The sequence below is a fragment of the Rattus norvegicus genome, chromosome 8 (genome assembly GCF_036323735.1).
Source record: "Rattus norvegicus strain BN/NHsdMcwi chromosome 8, GRCr8, whole genome shotgun sequence".
NCBI lineage: Eukaryota > Metazoa > Chordata > Mammalia > Rodentia > Muridae > Rattus > Rattus norvegicus.
Window position 1 is genome coordinate 108,493,294 of NC_086026.1, and position 18,209 is coordinate 108,511,502.

Sequence of the window (18,209 nt, forward strand, 5' to 3'; positions counted from 1 at the left end):
CAGGCTGTCTCCCACGTCTGTACAGTTGGTAGAGCCCCACTGCTAACTAACTGTGCTAATATTCTTTTCCTGGAATAGCATCCTAAGTGGCCGTAAGTCATAAAATACTTTAAGTATTTCAACAATTGTCGGTTTATAACTTTATAAGGATAACAAAAATACCATGGTGGGCTGGCAGAGTAGTTCGGTAGGTAAGGTACTGTGGCCAAGCCTGAAGAGCCTAGTTCCATTTCTGGAACTGATGTAGTGAAAGGAGAGAGCCGTTCTAACAAGTCACCCTCTGACTTCCGCCCCGAGCGCCAAGCCCACCATGGAAAGGGTAGAGTCTTTGTCTTATAATTTATCAGTCAAGAAAACAGTAAAGGCTGGTCCTGGTGGCTCCAGGCCAGCCTAGGCAACTCAGAGAGACCTTGTCTCACTCAAAATAGAACTTAAAAACAAAAAAACACAAAAAAAAACAAAAAAAACCCCAAACAAACAAACAAACAGGGGTGGGGCGAGGTAGAGATTGGGCCTGAAGAGATGGCTCAAAGGTCAAGTGTGTTTGCAGAGGGCTGAAGTCTGGTTCCCAGGACTCACACTGGTCAGCTCACAAACTGCTCTAGGGGGTCTGACTCTGTACTCTAGCATCTGTGGCTATCTGCACATAGGTGTGTATACTGTAACAAAAAGAGAAAGGGGCTGGGGCTGGAGCTTAGCAATAGAATGCTAGCCTATGTGCAAAAGGACCTGGGATCGGGGGAGGGAGATGGGGAAGGGAAGGGTGGTATGCATGTCTCATTGGAAGAGTCATGCTAAATGCTCCCAGAGAACCAAGAGGATATGCAGTATGCTTGCTAATTGAGCACGGAGAGCCAACAGGCACAAAATAAGGTTAAACATGTAGCAACTCACCAGGACCTTATAAACCTGGATAGAAAAATCTAGATTGTCAGTGTTATGAAAAATTATTGTTAGGGATTTAAAGAGGAGAATGATATGAGTGGAAAAAAATCACTTATCAAATAACTTATCAAATGTTCATAGGCTGTGCTGGGGAAGGGAGGCAGAGAGGGGAGGGTGGGAATGAGGAGCCCAGTGTAGAGGGTGGTGGAGTAGAGGGTAATGGACCAGATGAAGAGGCTACTGTGAGCATTGGGTTCCACCTTGTGGAATCACTGATGCCGTTTCATGGTGTGAATGAAGATTCTCCAGCTCATATTCGAGCAAGGACATTCTACATTCTCAGCACTTGGGGGAGGGGATCACGAGCTCAAGGGCAGCCTGTGTTTTACATACATAATGGTTAAGTATCAGGAGCACAGTCAGACAGCACACGGAAAACAGTATGAGTTCTTGGCACAGGGTAATAATTTAATAACTTAATGGTAATATCTGCCACACTTCTGGACTGCAAGAGCGTGCTACATTGTATGAAGGTAGAGCTTGAAAAGGTGACAAGGATTGTGAACTACAGAAATCGTGTGTTTATACCACACTATACCTTGGTCTAAAAGATGTGGTGAATCATATGAATCAGAAACACTAAACTAAAGGGTCGTATAGCTTTAAAGCACACTGCCTGAGTACTGCAGGCTATGGAGCGCTGAGGCAGGAGAATGACTGCCTCCATCAGGAACACAGGCTATGGAGCACTGAGTTAGAAGACTGTCTCCCTTACATCCATCAGGAACGCAGACAGACTATTAAAATGCAGGGCATCCTATTAACATAGAAATATGAGGTATGCTTTAATGCTAAGCTGAAACTTATCTTGACAGGTTTTTCTAAAAGCTAAAGGCTGGGAAATGGCTCGGTGGTGGACTGCCTGCATATCAACCTGCTCAGAGCCTTGAGTCCACTCCCTCCCCAGCACGGCATAAATTAGACGCCACGCCATGTGCTGTGGACTCCAGCACTCAGAAGGCTGGGGCAGGAGGATCTCCTGACAGTGGTCCTCAACTAAATAGTGAGTTCAAGGCCATCCTGAGCTTCATGAGACTCAGTTCATTCCCACAAGGTATTGATCAGGTTAAGTTACTGAAAGGGCAGTGAAATATGTGGCTGGAGAAATTCCATTTGATAAACTCAATTGATTGCCATGTGCTAAACTGAATTAAAACAGAAGCTCATACCTGTTTGGAAAGCACTTTCATGTGCCCCACGCTTCCCCGACAGTATGCCTCTAGGATGACACCAAACTGAATGGACACAGCAGGAGTGTGCACCTCTGACCTGCAGCAAAGCAATACTGAAATGGTTGGCAACCAAACACGTTAGAGCGTGGAGAACAGACACTGACCTCTAGTCTGCTAGGAAATGCTCTTCTGATGCCAACCAGTCGAGCTGTCCATTCCAAGCACTTACCAGGAAGATGGTCACATCCCAGTTAGGACTCAGAAGTCAGGGGATCTTAGTCAATTCTTTAATTGAAGAAAACTAATATTCCCACATTTCCCCTGAACTGCCTTTTGAAAGGGAAAGGAAATGTAACTTAGGTATTTGGAAAGAATTAGGTGGGAACAGAAGTCTATTTGGCTGTGGTCAATGAGCCATCAATATAACCATTTCTCTGTCCCCCTTTCCCACTGTCATTGAGTTCGTGTGCATAATGGGAGTGGGACACAAGCCATGGGTACACATGGAGGTCAGAGGTCAACTGAGGAGAGCTGGTTCTCCTCTTCCACGTTTATGTGGATTCCACGTACTGAACTCAGTTCGTAAGGTTTGCATGGGCGGAACCATCGCTCACTGAAGCAACGTGCTGGCCCCAGGTTTCTTTTCTCTCTCAAACAATGGTATACATGTATGAGGAGGGAAAAAATATGAAATATTTATGTTGTCATTCCCTGAGGGGTTCAAAATAGTACTGAATTGGATGAGAAGACAAACTATAAATAAAAAAGCCCAATATACCAACAAAAAAACCACTTTAGGATGCTTTAGTAGATAAAATCTGCTAAAATTAATACCATAGTATTACAGAGATCATAAGTCCTTCAAAAGCTTGTCAAAAAGAAGGAAGGCATTTTTCCCTGATAAACTTATATTAAAACAGTGAAGTATGCAAATGAATGGTAACGAAGACTAAACTGACTACATATGTGCCAGACTCTGCCGTGAAGCCCTAGCACTACAAAGAAAACAAAACAAACACAGGCTGGAGAGGTAGCTGGGAGGTTAAGCACTGGCACTGCTCTTGTGGAGAACCCTGATTCAGTTCCTAGGACCCACACTTGACGGCTAACAACAGCTTCAGGGAGATCCTAGGCCTCTAGCCCCTATATCCATCTGTACTCGCATAAGCATGTAAATAACACAATTTAACAGTACATAAAGACTCTTGACTTCACTCAGTAACAGTAGTGATGATAACAGCAATCACAAACTGAAGCAGAGACACGCCTCAGTGCTTAGAAACATGGGCTGCTCTCACAAAGGACCCAAGCTGTGTTCCCAGTTCCCACATGGCAGCTCACAACTGTCCATAACTGCAGTTCCAGGGCCCAACGCCCTCTCCTGGCCACTGTATGCATCAAAAACATACAAGCGTGCCTATACATACGGGTAAAGCAATCATACTCATAGAATAAGGGCTGGAGAGACGGCTCAGTGGTTAAGAGCACTAGCTGCTCTTCCAGAGGTCCTGAGTTCAAATCCCACAACCACATGGCAGCTCACAGCTGTCTGTAACTCCTGTTCCAGCGGATCTGACATCCTCAAGCAGACATACATGCAGTAGAATCACCAATGTACATAAACTAAAAATAGTTTTTTAAAAAGAACACATGAAGTTGGGAGGGAAAAGTGACAGTAGAGGTTGGAAGAAAGCGGGTGGGGTGGATTTGATCAGAGCACACACAAAATAAAAATATTAAATCACTATTTTTAAATGAAAACTAGTTTGTTAGAAAATGTTATAACGGTTACTAGTTTTAGTTAAAAATCTAGAAAGCGTCATAGAAAACTTACCTGAAATACTTTGCCAAATGATGAAAACAGAATTTAGGTGTTAAAAAGTAAGAGGCGGCAGCAGAGAGTGTAAATGTTAGGGATGGATCAGAAACCAGCGCGCTTCTGGCTAGTCCACTGCGTGTCTGACATCACGCCACATTAGTTATTAGAGCACATAATGGTATCAAGTTGGAACAGGACACACTTACCTAAGATGCCAAAACAGAAACTGGCCAATCCTCCGGTTGTCAAGTGCTCTTTCCAATAGGAATCTGGAGAGGGCACAGTCAAGAAAAGGCTCGTACTTCAAAACTTGCACCAACTGTAAAAGATACTGAGAGAGTTCTTCATCACTGAAAGAAACAAAAGGGAGAGAAACTCAGCCACCTGTGCCAGAAGATGATCCCTCCCTACATCTGTCACACTCCACATGGCTAACGTGCTTGGGTCTCCTGGACCAGGCTTATCACATGTTTACAGTCACTGTACCACGTGAGTACACATGAAATCTGCCAGGAGTCCTGCCCACTGTCCCCAAATGGCCACTTTAACATAACTTTTTTTATTGTGTGTGTGGCGTGTATGTGGTGTGTGTATCAGTGTTCAGAGGACATGTGGTGGAGTGAATTCTCTCATTCTCTGTTTAGATAGGTTCGAGGGGTCAATAAGGACATAAGGCTTCCATGGTGACGTTTCTCCATGTCCACTTATCCCTACAGCTACTAGAAACAACTATAAAGGGGGAGGCTGCTTCTCCTATTCATAGGATTTTACATCTCAGACTATTACAGAGGTTACATAGTTTCTTCTGCCAAAACTAAAATAGCTGATCTTAAAAGCAAGGAGGGAACATAGCCAGGACTGGGGGCAGGAGGATCAGTCTGAGTTTGAGAACTAGCTAGCCTGGGCTACACAGTGAGTTCAAGGGTAGATTCCATGAGAAAATAAACAAATAGTCTCCATCATAGACTACCAACCCTTCTTATTTGGGTAATTAATAGGCTGTGGTGAAGGAAGGAGGGGACACAAGCACGGCTGCTCCCTTTGGAAATGTTGGCTTCACGGGCTAGCCTAGGCAGGCACTTGGACACCGAGATTTCAGAACTCTGTGCAGTAGTAAAAGGAAGAGTGGCCTGGCATACAGCAGCAAAGTTTGTGCTGCAGAACCAGCAGAGGGCGCTAGCGTAAGCTTCACAAGGCCCTTACCTTACTAATGCAACATTCAGGGGGCCACCGTCTTCCCTACCCACCCATCACTTATCCTAAAAGAGATACCTCATCTGTCGCAGGCAGCCTACAGCGTACTCTCGGACATACTGGTCTGGATAGTTGAAATCCAGGAGTTCCAGTGCTTCCCTGGGTGGCAGTTTGGGCCAAATCTGCAGGAGCGCCTGAAGCTGTTTAAAATTAAAATTGGGTCAGAAGTCTGGTGGACAAAAGTAACTTATCTTTCCTGGCACATGGGAACCAAGATGAGTCAAAAAAAAAAAAAAAAAGAAAAATGTAATTACTGATGCCTCAAACATTCTGGCAAATGCAGACTAACAAAGGTTGTCTTTGTTTCTGAAAAGTTGTATATAAGTTTAAGAGGTTACTATGTGCGTACGGAAGACAGAGTAAGATACTGCAGGTGTCTACAGAGATCAGCCACTGCATATCTTAAGAACAAAACAAGTGTAAATAAATAGGTCAAGTCTCAAGCTAAGACAGATATACTAAGAGAGTCAGTAACTCACTACAAATTACAAAGTTCAGTACGTATGCATGTGTGTGTGTGTGTGTGTGTGTGTATTTGTTTGTTTGTTTCTTCTGAGGCAGAGTTTTTCTGTGGAGCTCCAACTGTCCTGGAACTCAGTCTGTACACTAAGTTAGTCTAGAACTCAGAGTTCAGCCTGTCTCTGCCTCTTGAGTACTGAGTACACCACCAAGCCCATCTGCTTTTAAATGAATTTTTAAAGAAATCTATTACTACAGATTTTTTTTACTGACCAGAACACACTTGAACTCCTCAAATGAGAATAAATGCCAGTAATCCACAAGAACTGATTAGTGCCTACATTCTTTTTAATGGCTAATAAATCCTATCACAAGTGCTAACTGGACATTAGACAGCAGCCAGGTGTCCGGATACTGACTGTCATCCAAGATGCCCTGAGCAAGAGCTGAGCTGCAGGTGAAGACGTTGAAGCCACACCAGGTCTTCTGAAGAGGAACTCTGCCGTGACTGTGAGGTGGAGAGTCCTCTTTCTGTCGGTCTAATACATTACAGGGCAGAGTCTCACAGGGACAGATGACTGGGAATAAAACTTGTTCTGACTGAAGGTGGAAAAAAATCTTGATTTGTGGCAATCAAATCAAAGTTCAACACTTGATAAAACCTTGCTCTCTGGTGTTTGCTATCTCCTGTTGGGTTTTTGAGTATCCTGTATAGCAAAGTCCTGGGCAAGATCAGTGTAGAGAGCTGTGTGGATTAGATTACAGGGAGAAGAGGATGCTCCTTCAGAATCTCAAAATCGAGTGTGCCATGCATGGTGGCACATGCCTTCAAACCATCACCTGGGAAGCAGAGAAGGGTGGATGTAGTGAATGTGAGGCCAGTGTGGGCTACACAATGAGTTCTAGGCAGGCCAGGGCTTCAGGGTAAGACCCTGCCTAAACAACAAAACCGCTCACTCTGGTTCTATGATGAGACTGGTAGAAGGTATCGGGGCCTGACTATCATCCAATCTGAGAGGTGACAGCTCCTGAACTGCTGTTCCAGCTGATGTTAACGTAAGGCCTGGCCACCTCACCCCAATCCCAGGGTCTCTGAAGGTACACAGACTGTGTAAGGTTTTAAAACCTCACAAATAGCTCCTGCAGAGAATTACCCAGCAAGCTAGGTATCACGGTGTGTATCTGTGATCCCAGTACTTGAGGGCTGAGACAGAGGGACTGGACATTTGAGAGCGGCTAAGGTTATACAAGTAAGAACCTACCTATCTTTAAGAGAAAACAAAGACATCCAACAAATGGAAATACTTCTGTGGGAAGATATTTTATACAAAATCAAAAGTAGTGTATATGCACACGCACACGCACGCGCGCCTACGGAAAGCTTTTTTGTTATTTGAAGTTAAAAGAAAGTGGAGGGAGAGAAGGAAGGGAAGGAAGAGGAACAAGGAATTTTCCGTCACCTGAGCAACATCTTCAAGTTTATTCCATTTGATTGACAGGAGTAGTTTTGGCAGTGACTGTGGGAAATTTTCTCGGCAGTCTTGCCGTAGAGTCCAAATAAGGTCCATTTCGTTCTCACACAGCTGAGACAGGGGGTCCCTGTCCAAGATTTCTTTCAGTACAGCAAGAAACTTTTTCCCACCACGACTCTTTAGAAAAGTAAAATATATGGAATTTAGCTGTGCAAACCACCAGCAACCATCCAGCACATTTGTATACAGTGACTTAAAACTGTGAGCTTTACCAACTGAAATTCTGTACGATTTAATTAACATGGATTCTTTTAAAAAGTTTGCATTGCTCTGTATTTATGGGTTATAAGCTATGTAATTCTTTTTTAAAATCCAAGTGCAAACACTAGATGGCACTGTTGCTTTAGGTTAAATACATCATACCGTTTAACTAGCTTATACATTCACTATTATCTGAGTTAAATCTTCCTTTAACTTGGTATGTAGATCAGGCTGGTGAGCCTCTGCCTCCCAAGGGCTGGTATTAAAGTCGTGCCGGGTGGCAAGCACTTTCATCTCCTGAGCCAACTCACCATCTCCTGATTTCTACCAACCCCAGCCCCTTCCCCCAAGACAGCCCAACAACACATAACCAGTAAAATAAAATAGTAAGCCGAGACCATGGCTTGTGTCTTGGCATAAAGACATAAAAGTTCTATAAATTAAAAACCCTATGATTGAATTGGAGAGATGGCTCAGAGGTTAAGGGCACTGGCTATTCTTCCAGAGGTCCTGAGTTCAATTCCCAGCAACCACATGGTGGAGACAGAGCACTGTATATATACTACACACACACACACACACACACACACACACACACACAAATCTAACAAACAAATAAAAGAACCCTATGATCACAAAACAGCAGAACTCTGTAGTCTTAGAACATTTACTCAGTTGCAAAGCACTGGCCCAGTTCATAGGATTCCATCCTAACACAGAAATGAAGATGTCCCTCCCCTAGTGCTGCTGTAAACCCAGCATTCTGAAGGAATCAAAGTGCCAGTCAATCCGGGTGACCACGTTTAACTATCAGCAGCAACAACAAAACCGCCTGCCAGATGTGGGACGACCTGCAACCCCAGCACTCAGAAGGCTGAGGCAGGAGATTCAGGGACTATAGGCATCTATCTTCTGCCTCACAGGAGTCTAATGCCAATCTGTCTACAATGTGGTGGACGTGTGAATATGAAATGCACGTGAACCTAACAGGGACCCTTTAGTGAGAGAATGCAGGTGTGACGAGGGATTGGGGCCTTCAGGCTCAGGGAGCTGTGAGGTGCTAGGCACAGTTCTAGGGAACTCCAGTCCAGATTCAAAGGGGGTAGGGGGTAGGGGGCAGCTAGAATTCACATGGTGTTTGCCTGAAGAGTAAGGATTGGGAGACTAAGGTATCTGCCTGAAGAGGGAACAGTGTAGCTGGCCATGCATGTCCATTCCTGTGTTATGCTGTGACAGTAATCCTGTCAGCAGGGAAGTGCTGTCAGGAAGTGAAGTAAAAATGTTGGACCCTTGGGAGCTGCCAGGTCCCAGGATACTTGGGAATCTCCACGTGTAGGAGTCTAAATCCTGAAGGCACATTACAGTGAACAGGCAGATAACCAGAGTTTAAAACTCAAGAATACAGAAACCAAGAATCCACAGCTTTGTGGAAAACGGGGGAGGGCGTTGTTCCAAGTAAGAATCTGAGCTGGAAGCTATCTCAACGGAGGTAGGAATGCTTGGTGTGCCAACACAAAGACCTGGACTGTGCCCCCCACACCCCCGCCCCAGGACCCGTGAAGGCCAGGCCAACCATGAATCTGTAGCCATCCATGCAGAAGACAAAGCAGGTGGGTGGCTTCTGGTAGCTTGCTAGCTACTCAGTCTAGACACCACCTCATGGTGACCAGACTCTGTGGGAAGCAGTAAGACTTAAATAACGTCTCCACTTTGAAGATGTGTAGACTTTAATATTAAAAAACAATACATGCTGTCGGCGGCAGTGATCAGGTCTGTTACCAGCCTATACCAAGACACATGTTTCCCTTTCCCAAAGCCTGTCCCACCGAAGCTTGCTCTGCCTCTCCAGAGCTGAATTTCTCTGGCAAACCCATGCTCGGCCAAGGTTACGCTCCCTTGCACTCAGTTGAATCCCCACAAGAAGGGAAACACTAGACAATCTTAGTTTAGAACCAACAGGTAACACAATCGCTGGGTGCAGAGATAGAATCTAATTTCACCAACTATTCTTAAGTTAAAAATCAAAATATTCATAAGAGGAAATATGGAGACAAAGTATGAAGCAAAGACTGAAGGAAAGGCCATCCAGAGATTGCCACACATGGGGATCCATCCCACATGCAGTCACCAAACACAGACACTATTGCAAATGCCAAGAAGTGCATGCTGACAGGAGCCTGATATAGCTGTCTCCTGAGAGGCTCTGCCAGAGCCTGACAAATACAGAGGTGGATGCTGGCAGTCAACCATTGAACTGGGAATGGGGTCCTCAATGGAGGAGGTAAAAAGGACTGAGGTAGCTGAGGGGGTTTGCAACCCCATAGCACGAACAATAATATCAACCAATCAGACACCCCAGAGCTCCCAGGGACTAAACCACCAACCAAAGAGCACACATGGAGTGGCCCATGGCTCCAGCTGCACATGTAGCAGAGGATGGCGTTGTCGGGCATCAGTGGGAGGAGAGACCCTTGGTTCTGTGAAGGCTCGATGCCCCAGTGTAGGGGAATGCCAGGGTGGGGAGGGAGGAAGAGAGTAGGTAGGTAGGGGAGCACCCTCATGGAGGCAGAGGGTAGGGGGATGGGATAGGGGATTTCTGGAGGGGAAACCAGGAAGAGGGATAACATTTGAAATGTAGATAAAGAAAATATTCAATTAAAAAAATGTAAAAAAAAAATCAGAAATCTTCTGGTGGTGGATCTTGGCAGATCCTGGTGAATCTGCCATCTGAACTAACAGCCTCCACCTACAGTGTCTTCTTGCTCCCGCAGTCCAAAAGACCGCCCTCCTCCTGCCTTCCCTCTTCTTCTTTGCTACTTGAAAAAACACAGCCTTCTCAGTTAGCCAATACTAAGATAGCATTGGAATTCTGTGGTGTGCACCAGCAGCTACTGTGGGCCACTACCCTGAACTTATACAGAAAAGGGCTTCCCATTCAAGTCATACAAGCCATCAACACTGAGCTACATTTAGCCAGCAATGAGTTGCTCACACCTTTTCACACTCAAAGACTACGTCAGAGTTATGACTCCCACACATTCCTTACAACAGATGAGGTGAAGACCCTCATATTACACAGAGCTCTGTAGTAAGGGCCAGATAGAGCTTGATACTTACTGATACGTTCGCACTGTCTCCACTGGCAATCTCAGCTGCCTTCTCAATGATCTGTTGGGAGAAAAAAAAACTTACATTTTGTCGTGATATTTTCAATGTTCATAACTATGTATGCATTTCAATTACAAGGGACTACACATGCTTGGCACTCAAAGCCTTTATAAATAGAAAAAAAATTAAATGGAACAACCCCAAAATTCAGTGTTCCCCCAAGGGTTTCAAACCCTGACAACAGGGAAACCATGGCGTCACGGAGGGGACTGCAGAGCAAGGCGCTCATGGCTCCTAAGTAAGATAGGTAAGTGGTACTAGGGTGGGGCTGAAGCAATGGCTCGGGGGTTAGGAGTACTTGCTGCTCTTCCAGAGGACCTGGGATTGCTTCCCAGGACTCACATGGGGGTTCACAATCATCTGCAAATGGAGTTTCAGGGGCTCTCATGTTACCTTTTGGCCTCCCTGGGAACTGCAGGCATATGGTACACAGATATATGTGTCGGCAACACACTCCATGTATAAATAAAGATAATCTTAAAAAATTTAAAGGGTTCTAAAGGAGAGACCACCGACTGTCCAGCAGCCTGAGCAGGTAGACGACACACAGAGGTCCACCTGCTGCCAGGCAACGCGGATGAAGGAGAACATCCAGAGACCAGGCTGCAGCCACATGGCACGGGCACGCCGTATACACAGGGGCCCACGTGCCGAGGAGTGGGCAGAGGAGGACACCTAGAGGCCCACCAGCCACATGGCCTGCCCACAGTGGGAGCCACCGCAATGTGCAAGTGTGTGGTGGACAGATGGGAGAGGAGGGTTCACACGTCTGAATGTTAGGAACTGGAGACCGGAAGGGGGGTAGAGAGGAGCAGCCTGTTGTGAGTAGCCATCCTGGCCACCTGAGGCCCTGGTGAAGTCCCAGCCAGTACTGCCACCTGAGGCTATGTTTGGGTCTGTGTTGATGTTCATGGCTCATATGACCATTAGAGATGTGCAGATGTCCCTGGTCTGGCAGCCACCCAGGGAAGTACAGTGGAGCTGGCCCTGGTAACAGGCCTTGGGTAAGCTGTTAGCATCAGAGAGTTGACTCTGCCAGCCACTCATCTGCCATGAGGTGACATGGAAAGGAGGTGGTGTGTGTCCCCCCACCTCCACTTGCTCCTCACCACTGGTGGGAGTTTGGAGAGCAGATGACCTGGCCCTGCCTGCGGAGGCCCTGAACATACCGGTGCCACACAGTGAGCCGGCTCTGGTGACATGAATGCAGGTGAGCCGCCCGGAGAGCATGAGAGCTGAGCGAGGAAGCGTTCACCCTGCTTCTTGCTGGCTATGGCACTGGGCGAGTTACCCAAGGCAGGGCTGAAGACTGTGCTCTGGTGATGTGGGTAAGGGAGAGCTGGTGGGCTGACCAACTCAGCCACCACCAATGCCCAGATCCAGGGCTCTGAGTTGGCCCACCCTAACATCTACCTCATTTTTGAAATGCTGGAGCACATGGAGACCAGCACTGCTGATCCAAAGCTGCAGGATCCCCATGACACAGGGCAACAATAGGATATCCAAGGAAAGTCTTGGTAAGGACTGGGTATTGATAAGATATCAGAAGCCAGGGGCCTCAAAACAGACCCATGATTCACTGCAGTGAACATTTACAAGTAAAGATATCTGAGACACAGGAACACACTACAGCTTCCAGGATGCTTTGTTTTATTTTCCTTTGGTGGGTAAGGGGAGGTCACAAGGACAGAGAGAAAGGGATGGGGGATGTGTAAATTAGGGTGCATGCTGTGAAACTCACAAAGAATCAGTAAAAAGGTTTTAGAAAAGTTACTCAGCAGTAAGCCTTATTCTATTTTATTTTCTACAGTTAACAACTATTAAGACATAAGGTGCGTGTTCAAGAGGAAAGGATTTGCCTAGTATGGGCGAGGTCCTGGAAGACCCAGAATCGAAGTAAGTCTGAGGCCAGTCTACTGAGGGATGCAGTGAAATGAGAGGCAGGATGGCAGCAAGTGCAGGAGAGGAGGTAACAAAGCGGCTTGGTGGAGGTGCAGCTCAAGGACAGAGCGGTTTCCAGCACTTGGCTGACCCCCAGCTCCACAGTAAAAATCCTGCAGAAGCACTGACACCGTGGATGCTGAAAAGCAGTTCTCAGTTCCCTTGGTTCAGAAAGAGGGCTCCTGCTCTTGAAAAGACTGGAACCTACCAATGTGAGGAGACAGGAAGTGCCAGCCTCTGACTGACTCAGAGTTTGTTAAAAGTGGTCATTCCCAGAGCAGGGCGCTGACCCCAGCCTACTGCACAGGGTGGTTCCTAAGGTCACATGAGAGCAGCACTACTACTAAGCAGTGGGCATAAAACTCCCGTGTAAAACAGGAGAGAGAGAGAGTACAGGGGCAGTGGGGACTTTAGAAGTTCCTGCCTTTTGCATCTGTATGACTCATTTGTAGTCATCAAACTCTCACTGGGACAGAAGGACCAATCAAGGCCTGCCAGGCAACTTGACACAAAAGAAATTTTAAATGGAGGCCAGACAGAGCTACAAGGTGAGGCCTGATTCACAGAAAGGAAAACAGGGTAGGGGCAGGAATAGAGCTCTGCAGTGGAGGACTTCTCACACCTACAGTCTCAGTACTCAAGAGGCTGAGGCGGGGGAGCTGAGAGACTTGAGTATTAAGGATGACAAAGTGACAGTGAAATCATACATGTAAAGAAACTCAACGTCTCTAGAATGAGATAAATGCAATGTATTTGTACAGTCTGTTAGATTGGTGATCACTGAAGACACACCATAGCTGACAACAGTCACCAGAAGACCACAGAAGGCAGCACGTGAAGTGGTGGCTCATGAACAGGTTCTTATGTAAGGACAGCTCAGGGGCACAGAAACTCGTCACATTCATCACCTTCATTTTTACCTGCTCGGTATGTATAAAATGGCGAGCTCCTAACATAGCAGCTGTTTTAAGAAGTGTAGCTCTTTATTTGGTTTTGCTGGGAATTGAACTCAGGACCTCTGGAAGAGCGGTCAGTGCTCTTAACCAGTGAGCCATCTCTCCAGTCCTACGCACTAGCTTTCTTAGCATGCAAAATGAACATGTCAGTCCTGTTTCAGCCACTACCAAGTAACGTCATTCAGAACCGTGCATGCAGCTTATACAGTAAGGATGTATTTGAAACAGAAGCTCTCACCAGAGATTCTACTGAAGTCACTGCCAGGTATGGCCCTCACACCTGTAGTCCTACCTCTTGGAAGGTGGAGGCAGGAAGATTGTCGACTCAAAGCTAAGTGTGAACTAACCGTGAGTTCGAGGCCCTGCTGGCTACAGTGCGACACTGTCTCAACAGCCACTGCCCTCAAAGTCCCGACAGTAGTAATACTCAGCAGGAATCATCTCCTTCCATTGTATCCTTACCTCTGCATACACATGACAGCATTTATACAGCTCACTGCACATTCAGTTATGTGTGAATGCACCTAAGAGACTTTTTACCTCAGAAAAGAACTCAAACAAGTAAATCTCCTGTTAGAAACACAGCTCCCAAACTCCAGAGACGCCATGTTTCACTCAGGCAGCGATGAGCACAAACCAACTGCCATGTAGCACAGCCCTCCACTGGATCTGCACTGAGGTGGGGTGACCATGCACACGAGGAATGACGTACATAAGTCCTCCGTGCATGCGGCCCTTTAGTTAGCTTACCTTATCGAAGGGGGGGTAATAATAAGGCTGCTTCTTGTTCTCCGGAAACTTAATGTGCAAGGCAGTTGCATTCTCAGCGTATGGGTTCGTCTGCACAGTCCCCATGGGGTTCAGCATTTCTTCCAGCTCATCTAGAACATGCAAAGAGTCTGGATTTATATTTGGTTAGTTAAGAAAACATTTTTGGAACTTTAATAAACAAAAATCTGGAATTAGTTTTCTTTCAGGAAAATACCCTAAAGGTTGTATCACCTAGGCAATTTAGCACAGTGAAGCAGTAAGGCCTAGGCACATGGAAGGATTCATTCCGCCTGGTCATAATGCTAACAACCGGAAAACAAATGCCTTTGCTGCTCTCTGTGGCTGCAGAGCATTCAGTCACCAGTCAGGAAGACTAGGAGCAATAAGGCCCGCTATACAGATGGTCCTGTGCCTTAGCTTTCCTTAAAAATAAAATGTTCAAAACAAGGATACTCTCATTAAAATCATATGTACTGTGTTAGTAGAACATATAATTTATATAATCATATAATATAATATACACTATTTATTATATACAATATACATATGTATATACACACAAGAAACGTCGTGTCTATAGCAAAATACTCTGTGTCAGTTAATCTGGGTATAGATAACAGGTAGCACGGGCTTTTAATCAAAAGAATCAGGATGCAAGGGCAGGACAGGTGGAGCTCTGTGAACTCAAAGCCAGCCTGACCCCCCCCCCCCAAAAAAAGACAACAAAAGAGAAATAACCAAGACAGGTTTTTTTGTTTGTTTGTTTGTTTTTTACTGAAATAGTGCACTAGTGAGTCAAAGAAACATGGACTGGTGCACCAGCAAGAAAGTAACCAGCTGCTGTCATGACTAATGTAAATCTTAGCCAGTGTTGGCGGCTCACACCTTTATCCCAGCAGGTGGAACTCTGGAGTCGGAGACCAACCTGGTCTACAGAGTTCTAGGACAGCCAGGGCTATACAGAGAAACCCTGTATTGGAAATTAAAAGAAAAGAAGAAAAAGAAAAAGAAAAGAAGAAAAAAGTACATCTTACCAGGAAACGAAGACCAGCTGTGCAATATTACGTCTCCAGACCTCAGCTGTCCTTTGAAGTCAAAAACCATGGTGTTTACCCATGCAACAGGATAATGCTGTTGAAAATGGCATTGCATAAATAAACTCAGAATAGACTTTAAGTAATTTCGCAAAACGCACGGCCCCTGTTTCAATGTAAGTACTAGAAATTTCTGATGTTCTAGGTAGTTTCCAAAAGTCCATGCAAATCGGAAACAGTATAGAAGCCATTTCAGTATTTTTATAACTTTTAAGAACATTTCTACAAGCCAATTAATACATCACAATAAAACAGCATGCCCACAAAACGGAAACATTTCTGAAACTGAGGGAGTTTGTAAATGATTAATACAAGATGGGTGGCCGGCAGATCCGTCATGGGACTGCAGGGACTGTGTGCACTGCTAACTAGGGAGGGGCACTTCTCACCCCTGCATGGCTCAGGAAGCCAAGGGGGAACAACTGCTGTGAGTGTGAGGCTGGCCTGGGCTGCACAGCAGGCTATAAAGAGCAGCTTGCTCTATAGAAGGAGATCTGGTTGTTTGTTTTTTAAAAAGCCAGGCGGGCACAGTGGCCTTCAGTTGTAGCACAGCAAACCACACATGAGACAACAAAAGTGGCAGTGCGCTGCTAGGACTCTGTCTGAACGGCCTGCTAGGATTTTTGAAGGCTTTAGAGCATTTGTCTAGCAAGAGGATGCCTTCGGTTGGATTCTCAACACCACTTAGAATTGGTGGCAGGGCTCACACCTGTGCTGCCAGGCCTTAGGAATGAGAGCAGGGGAATTAGGAGTTCAAGGTCTTCCTCGGCTAAACAGCCTGCTTAGGGCCAGCCCCGGTCACCCTCTTTAAACGTACATAAACAAACAAATAAATAAATGTGTGTGCACATTTATATATACACATTTCTGAAACCTTTGAGAATTTTATTATCTTCAAGATAAAAAAACCCACAAAGGGATCAGCCCTTCTATGGTGTTTGAGACAGTAAAATTTATTTTTAGAAGGATATATCATAATAATCAGAGAGAGTGCTTATGTTCCTAGATCTTTCTTCCCATCTTTAGTGTTGTTGTAGACCAGGCTAGTCTCAAACTCACTATGCAAGCAAGGATAACAAGACAGAAAGATCAAGAGTTCAAGGTCATCCTTGGCTACAATTGATGGGCTAGCCTGGGCTATAAGAGACCCTATCTGGTGTGGGGAGGGAGAGAGTGAAGAAGGGGTGAAGTAGGGAGTGCATGAGTGAGCATGAGGAGGGGACAGTAAATCATTTGACTAGTGATATGAAATGGAAAGGCTAGGACTGTGGGTCAGTGGTCACCCAGAGCGCACAGGAGGCCCTGGCAATCCATATCACTGGAAAAACACATAGAACAAAACCACTGCTGGTTCTAAGACAACTCTGATGGCACACACTTGCCCTCAGTAGAGAGAGGCAAGGGGACTGAGACTTCTAGTGACGCTCAGGCAGCCTGAACTACACAGAAAGACTTGTCTTTAACATAAGAAATACATGTAGTGGGGGGGGGGTGCATGGAAGATGGCCAACAGGTCTAACATCCTTAGCTAGGACTTCAAGGAAATCCAAGGAATCCTGAGAGTTAAAGGTCTGTTTACACTAAAATGACAGCAAAACAGCAACAGAGCTTACCTAACACTAACAAGAAGGCTTAATTTTCATTTAAACTGGTATCAGTCATGCTTTTGTGTCTTAAAAGTTACATCAGGTGTGCTGAGTGAGGTACAATCTATGAGCTTCCTAGCATTTAAACTCTGAATGGTCAATACATTTCTAGTACCTAGAACTCTACCTAAGGAACTCTGGGCCGGCTGATAAGATGTCTTACTCTTCATGTGCAGCGGTTCATACTTGCTGTCTGATCCAGAGGCTGAAGCAGGAGTGTCCCAGCTATGCAATGAGTGCTGGGCCACCCTAAAGTTTTATTAATCTGTATCATGAAATCTCTTGAGAAAACAACATAAAAAAGACATGAACATGGAAACTCATTATCTTCTTGAAATTAGTTCTTAGGGTTCGTCACACGAAATAATTTAACTTCTGTTATTCAATTATCCCACAGCCCTAAAATGTGCCATTATATAAATAATTTTCTGAAGTTATTTCATTACCACTTTTCCTGCTTTCCTGATGGTCTGATATTTAGAGGGATTAATAGTTTTTGTTGATTTCTTCGTTTTTACTTTATCCAAAACTGCGTAAACAGCAAAACATAATCGAGCCATTCTTGGTAAGTCACAAATATTAATATCAAATTCCAGTTGTTCATTCCAAATATGGTCATTCTTTCCTGATATCTCTGAGCTTACGACGGTTTTACACAGGAGCTCGGTTCCATGAAAAAGTCCGGCTCTGACATGAACCTGTGGTGGGAGAAGAAACCAGTCTTGAGTACTGTGTATCTGAAACGTGTGCTCAGGGACAATGAGAACACTGGAGAACTGGGCGGCAACAGTCAGACATTACCTACGGGTGTGGCGAGCACTCACTACATAGTGCTGAGGTAATCTGGGTTTCCCTCAGTAAGTGGAATAGCTACAACAGCCAATACTGGTCAAAACACCAATGGTCTCCATGGAAGAATGGAACTATAGAAGAGGGATTCAAGGACAGCCTCCGCTACACAGCAAGTTTGAGACCAGGGTGGACAATGTGAGACTCTATCTCAGAAAGCTTAGCCAAACAAAAGGAAAAATAAACATCATCGTATGTTATCAGACAGCTAAAGATAATCTATCCGTATGCATATTCATGCTAAGCATCACTCGGGTTTTCACATACAGGACAATGCAGTGCACATATAAAATGTCCAGTAAGATTGACCTGTGCCAGGGATGTAGCTTAGGTGGCGTACTGCTCGCCTAGCACACACGGAGCCTCCAATCTGATTCCCAGCACCACGCATAAATAAAACCA

General features: G+C 45.3%; 1 protein-coding gene across 6 annotated transcripts in view; it reads right to left on the reverse strand.

The window, feature by feature from the left end:
- Pik3cb (phosphatidylinositol-4,5-bisphosphate 3-kinase, catalytic subunit beta) overlaps nt 1-18,209 on the reverse strand; it is a 105,124-nt gene that overhangs the window by 19,277 nt on the left and 67,638 nt on the right. For all 6 annotated transcript variants that reach the window (XR_005487938.2, XR_010054039.1, NM_053481.2 and 3 more), the window contains 8 exon segments: nt 17,405-17,656; nt 15,253-15,349; nt 14,198-14,328; nt 10,500-10,550; nt 7,110-7,298; nt 5,209-5,330; nt 4,143-4,286; nt 2,115-2,214 (listed from right to left, as the gene is read on the reverse strand). Coding sequence is in view for 4 of the 6 variants with exons in the window: in NM_053481.2 (NP_445933.1) it covers nt 2,115-2,214; nt 4,143-4,286; nt 5,209-5,330; nt 7,110-7,298; nt 10,500-10,550; nt 14,198-14,328; nt 15,253-15,349; nt 17,405-17,656 (1,086 nt within the window). In the remaining 2 variants the exon portion in view is untranslated.